At 31.9% G+C, this 6,908-nt stretch overlaps 1 protein-coding gene and 1 pseudogene across 1 annotated transcript in view; both read right to left on the bottom strand.

Annotated features, from left to right (window-relative positions):
- Positions 1-864: 864 nt before the first annotated feature.
- On the bottom strand, positions 865-1,253 carry LOC111830442 (annotated as a pseudogene).
- A 3,129-nt stretch (positions 1,254-4,382) lies between these two features.
- LOC111830443 overlaps positions 4,383-6,908 on the bottom strand; it is a 5,095-nt gene continuing 2,569 nt past the window's right edge. The window contains 7 exon segments of the mRNA XM_023782286.1: positions 4,383-4,415; positions 4,494-4,583; positions 4,697-4,990; positions 5,135-5,236; positions 5,316-5,408; positions 5,494-5,697; positions 5,795-6,036. Coding sequence (XP_023638054.1) covers positions 4,383-4,415; positions 4,494-4,583; positions 4,697-4,990; positions 5,135-5,236; positions 5,316-5,408; positions 5,494-5,697; positions 5,795-6,036 — 1,058 coding nt within the window.

Here is a 6,908-nt window from a genome sequence, read left to right on the forward strand (position 1 = left end):
TCACAAATTATATATCGCATTTCATTCGTGGTTTAAGTTTCCACAATATTGTCGAAACTTTTCATTGTCGAATCATATAGATTTTGTTCATATTTATAATTAAATCATATTAAAGGCTGGTCCAAATGTATGAAATTCCTAATTTAGCAAAACTATATAAAAAGACTAAAAGAGTATGATTTAAGAGCTTAAAATATATATTTACTAAAGATCTAAAAAAAAAATCAACATGTATAAAAAAAAAAGCAATATCTATTTTCTAAAGATAAAAGAAAATCATTGTGTTTGATAAATTGTTCTCAATTTATTTCATATCGCTTATTACTCTCACTACTCTGCATACATTTTTAAACTATTACGTCAAAATTCTAACACTCTTTTTTTTTTTTTTCCAAAGAGTGTCATTTTAGAGTTTTATTTTTGTTTTACAAAGATTGTTATTCTATATTTTCAATGCATTTTTACACTAGATTTCCTAATTTTATCCTTAATCTAAAACTAACTAAATTTATAAACCATTTATTAAATAGGAACATATATGTATATTTTAATATTTTCTTAATTTGTGTAAAATATGTCAAAATGACATTTTTAGTGAAAAAGAGGAAGTAATAGATAAATCAAGAGTTAATTATAAATAAGGCACTTTTCTTAACATATCCTTTCGTTTTAGGTATTTTCAACAGTTCTTTCTAAAATAGGTACTCAACCAGTGTAAAAAGTCTGTTCTACCCTCTTCTCAGATGATGTTAGTTGATCACAATCCTCGGCGATTAAGGAAAGAAAAAATTAAAGAAAATTGTGTAATAATCCCCAAACTAATTAAGGGAATTACCATCCACCTTTTCCACCTCCGTATCCTCCTCATTCACCACGACCGTATCCTCTTCCTCTTCCTTCACGTCTTCTACCACTGTTGTATCCTCCGCCGCCACCTCCTCTCGAGTAACCACCTCCGCCACCACCACCGCTGTATCCTCTCTCGCGTTTTCCACCGCCACCGCCGTATCCACCGCCTCCTCCGTTGTAACCACTACCGCCTCCGCTGCGGTATCCACGCCACCACCTCTACGGCTGCCTCCGCCACCGCTTCCTCGTGATTGAGCCTCGTTGACGGTGATGTTATGTCCATCGAGCTCTTGTCCGTTCATTCCTTCAATCGCATTTTTCATTGATTTCTCATCTTTGAAAGTCACGAATACGAATCTCCTTGGCCTTCTGTTTTCACGGTCGTTGATAATCGATTGAACCAAAGAGAAAACAAATCAAATCAGCAACACTATCTAACGAAGTTGAACAAACACAATACAAAACTTGAAACAGACTGTAATAGATGGCAAACTGTTTAAAATTGGTTTGGGTTGATTAAGTTGCTATTAGAGTATAGTTTTATCTCTTTACAGACTCGTGATACACCATGGCTTGATGTTTGTGTGTAGGTGACAAGAAGGACAAAAATGTCATGAACATGAGATTTTTGCTGAGCTGTACGTGACTACTGTATTGAGGTCCTTCTTCGAAAGAAAGGAATCGAAAAGTGCACATTTTGTTAGTATTCCCATAAATCAAATGTGTGTATATGTAAAACTATAAATGCAATGCGTAGAAATGTACGTGTTCCTTTCAAATGATGCTTCAGCCTTATGGTATGGCAAGTTGTAAAAAGAAAATAATAATAACTCTCACTAAATTTCTAAAATAAGAAATTTTTGAAGATAGGTTGCATCTTTTTATTACCCCTTTTGGATATTGAAAGGTCCGTTAAATTAAAGAATTAGAATAATACTTTCGGAATATTTTTTGGGGACAATGCCGAATCAATCCCCACGCCCATCATTTTTTTTAAAGTATGCTCAATTCTTTTTTTCTATCATCTATATATTTTTAATATAAAGATTGTTATAAGATTTGAGGCTGTTCAAATGTCATAATCATATCATCATATCGTCTTTAGCTTTTTTTTTTTGTTTTTTAATTATTTAGGGGCACACGGTCTGATCCAGTGATCACTTGAAATTTATGGTTTTTATTCACTAATAACCAAAAGGTAATGAGCTCTACGAGACTACAACACAAAGCCACTTAAATACTTCAAGGAAGAACTCTATATAAAACCCTAACTTTAAGAAGAATACAAGAGCAAATATAAAACACTTCAAACCGGCTAACTGAAATAAAATAATTAAGAGCAATGCCCCATAGTGAAACGTGACTATATCTCAAGATGTGTTGCATCATAACCTTCGATAGCCTAGTAGGGTAAAAAATAAACTGAATTTAGTTAACTCCGGTAAAAAAATATTTACATAAAGTTTGATGGCGAGACGCCGAGACTCATTCAAAAGTTGGTGGCCTCATTCAAAAGTTACATACACAAATATTTACATAACCTTTGTGTATTTTGTCATGTCTCTCTTATTTTGGATGAAGTTAAATGTCTGAGATGGAAAAGAAGAACATATAAGGATAGCCAAGGAGACTGCCTGATATCTTTTTTATAAGCAAAATGGTCATTACTTGATAGAACTTATAGTTTACTTGTCAAACATGACCACACTAACCATTTTACTCAAAGAAACAGGCAAGTCATCCTTGGCTACCAAATATGATTCTTCTATTCATCTTTGACATCTCCTTCTAAACAATGTGTGCACTCACCATATATACTATATATGAAATGAATCATGCTTTAGAAACCTAGCTCAAAACAATTTGAGATTTTCGAAACATAGCACCTTAACAAATAACATCCTGACAAAGGTTGATATTTTCTTTTCTTTTGGGGTGAAATTGTGGTGATTCAGAAGACAGAAAGAAGTAAGGTATAACATAGATGAAAAAACCATGTCAAGATAGCCAAGGAGACCGCCTGAAACCTAACCCGCAAGATTCAACATGGTTTCAAATTATTATACCTTTTAAATGCATAATAATTCAAAATCCATGAACATAGAGTTAAATCTTGGAGGTGAAAAAGATCAGGCAAGTCATCCTTGGCTACTAAACATGACTCTTTTCGCTATGTTAGACCTCTTGCTTCTCCATTATACACTTGGTAACTCTCTATTTGGCTTACCATATTCCTCACATGCATCTCTTTTTATAGCCCTTAAGAAGGCATATATGCATCTTGAATTCTAAATTTATATTATTTCTTTTTGCATGGGCTAAATATAGTCAACTTTGAATTCTTCATCATGAGAATATGTTCCTTTAAATGGACCAGTAATTTCCCGGTCACGAAGAAAATATTCTTGTCGTTTCATTCACAAATTCATGCATCACACCTCATTTGTGGGTGTAGGGGTTTCCACAATGTAGAAACTTTACGTTGTCGAATCATCACAATTTTGTTTATATAAAATTAAAACAATGTGCAATTTAGATGTGGTTACCAGTTTAAAATTAAAACAATGTGCATCTTATATACTGTCAGGATCCTTGTCTAACTTTCGATGTGGCATATTGTATCTTTAATACGCCCTCTCGAGATGATGGTTCTTTTTAGCCATAAATCTCGATAGTTTCGGGGCAATGATCAATGAACCAAATTTTTGGGTCAAACCAATAATGGTTGGACTGACACTACAAAAAAATGATCATTTAGAATCATTTATTTTTAATTTTTGCATTACTTATAACTGATGCAAAAAAAAATTTCATCATTTACTTAAATGATGTAAATCTTGTTGATGCAAATAATTCACATCGGTTCTGCAAAAACCGATGCAAATATTCATAATATTTGCATCCATTGTTTTAAGTGATGTTATTTTGTATCAATTAAAAAAAATGAAGCTAGTATTTGTAACGGTTATAATAATTGATGTTAATATTTGCATCACTTAAGAATAATTGATACTAAAATTAGTATCACTTTTCATAATTGATTTTAATATTTGTATCATTTATACAAAATGATTTAATAAGTGTATCATTTATAATAATTGATATAAAATAGTATATCACTTTTACATAATTGATGTTATTATTTATGTGCGGTTGTTTAAATAATTATTTTTTTTTGTATCAATTTTATCAAATGATGAGAATAATATTTAATGAATAAATAAAAAAGCATGTTTCAAATATATTCACATCATTTGTATAGTGAAGCAAAAAATAGTCACGTTCAATATCTAATATATACATCATTTAGCACATTTTATTATTATTAGTATTTTAAATATATTAAAAATAATTAAATAAAAACGAAAATCCAAATTTAAATTAAAAATAAAAAGGTTTGAAAATGAATTAACAAAATAATCCAACCGAGAAAATACATAAAACATAAACAATTCAAAGTTGCTAAAATATTATGAGAAACAGATCTTGATCATGAATGATGATGACTAACATTAGGTTGAACTCTTTTGCATCTAGCGTTTATCATTGGCATCATCATCAATTTCCTGGAAAAAATCATTCAACACATTAGTTTATTCTCTTAATATCTTTATCTGAGAAACTAATATGTAAGTAATTTTTACCCTAGAATTCTGTAGATTTGGAATGTTAACAAATGCTGGATTTGGTATGTTTGCAAAAGCTGCTGCAAAATTTGCAGCCCATACACTTACCTGAATATTTAACGTTAAACATTAGTTAATTATATATATATGTATATATATATATATATATCAAATTTATACTAATGCAAAGAAATTTACAAATTATTGTTATATATTATTACCTGTTCACCATTCGAAGGACCAAGTATTTGTCGAACGAATGTAGACATTCCATTAACTTGCTCAGCTAATGTTTTCAACTGTGCCCTCAGCTGGATGACTGTTTCAGAATTTTCTATCTCTTGTCTTGTTGCGGTCGAGCGTTTCACCAGTTTTGATGGTGTGGGTCCACGACCAACACAACGTACTCGTCCTGGACGCTCAGGTCCAAACACTTGAGCATATTCATCATCATTTCTAGCTGGAACATTGCTCGTGACTTGAGGATTTTGCTCCATTAATGTTGTAAGTGCTTCCTAAAAAAGGGAAACAATGATAAATATTCAACATAGTTAACTAATAAATCCAAAAACGACAACGCACCTCATGTCCTTTTGTCCTCTAAAGTTCACTTCCAAAAAACAGTGATCAAAATTGAAAGTTACTATAATTAAACTAACCGCGCGTGTTTTCGCCTCCTCACACACAAAGCTTCCATCAGGTTTCTTGCGAGTCTCAATGAAAAACTCTGCTCGACATGGCGTTTTTCCATTCTTGACTTTCTACAATAAAGATACATGAATAAACAATGTACAAAATCAATATAATAGACTAGGTTTATATCATGACTAAGTTACTCACAATCTCATTTCTTTTTCTTGAAAAACTCTTTCTTCCGCACAAGTGAGGCATGGTATTTTTTCTTTGGTTCTTTGTATTACGCTCTTGCATTTTCTGAAAGCTCATATGTTAAAAAAATCACTTGCAGTTGATATAGAGATAATACAAGTTCATATAAATATATATTGAAAAACTATACCTTCCACTTTTCAGTAAACCTCTTGTGAACGAAATGATACCATTGATTTTCAGGAATGTTTTCGGGTCGATTCTGCAACGTCTCATTCAAATCATTTTTTTTGTAGTCTCTCCAAATACGTAATTTGACATCCTTGCATCGGTTACCCAGTGCACTCATTACATATTGTTTTCTCATCATAGGATCATCAAAACTGAATTTGGACTGACATGTAACATGAAACGAGTCATCAACCAACATTTAGTATTAAAGCATCACATGATTTCAAAAAAAAATAGATAAACAAATGTTAGATGTTTACCTGGATCAGTTCCCATGCCTTTTCTTTTATAAGAGGATTAACCAACCTCCAATCAGAGTAGTCAACGGGTAGCAATCGCACATCGGTACTTAATTGACCTAACCATGATCCAAGTAAACCTCCAGAATCTCCAATTGGTTGACTGGTATCTTCACCGAAATGCACAATAACTTGGTTGTCTTCCAACTTCCAGACATCTTTAGCTGCTATGAGTTTACCTTCTATATTTCCATCCGCATCTTGTTAATAAACACATACATATTTGAAACCAAATTTAAGTTAGTATATAGTAAATCAAATTAAACATACAAGACATTTTATTAATCAACAGTTTTGATATAAACTGAAAGCAATCATATAAAATGGAAAAAATGGAAGCAGAACTACGAGTAGAAATTAATAACCTGAAAAACAAACTCTTAAACTTTACTGTAATGTGTTTACACTTGACTAGTTTATGCTTAGCATTATCTTATTTAGTGTGGCAAATTAAGAAACGTATTCAAGCCTTACTTCTTAAACATGTACTAAGAAGTCAACTCACAAAGAAACAAACAACATCTACGTTTACATCAAAGATACTGCAACCTTTTAAAGAAATCAACTTTAAAATATTACCAATAACTTGTATTTTCCTATTGGAGATATCTTGGGGAGCAAGATGTGTATCTTGCAGACTAACTATTATGGACCGTCAAAGTCCGCTATTGAAGTGAACCCGTGAAGGCCAAGTCGAAGAATATTCTAGAAGTATGATAAGGAGTAAGAAATTTAGAATATTTACTTATTCATGTTTATCTGTTTCCTATTCTAATTAGGTTAAACATAAGTTAGCCTCTCTATATTGTATCAATTCTTTAGAGATTAAACAACACAATAATAAAGAGTTTTCCCCAAATCCTTCTATAGTTTTTTCATGGTATCAGAGCAGTCGATCCTAGTGGATCAAAACTAAAGGCTTCCGCACTAGAAATTTGTTTTGTGGTCTCAAATTCAAAAGAGATGATGGTGATTCTCACGGGAGAAGATGATGGAGATGAAGATGAACCAGACGATGAAGATGACGTGAAGCAAAAGAAAAGTATGGGTGTGATCATGTGATCTGTTTTTTTTC

This window comes from Capsella rubella, unplaced genomic scaffold (genome assembly GCF_000375325.1).
Source record: "Capsella rubella cultivar Monte Gargano unplaced genomic scaffold, Caprub1_0 scaffold_5, whole genome shotgun sequence".
Classification (NCBI taxonomy): Eukaryota; Viridiplantae; Streptophyta; class Magnoliopsida; order Brassicales; family Brassicaceae; genus Capsella; species Capsella rubella.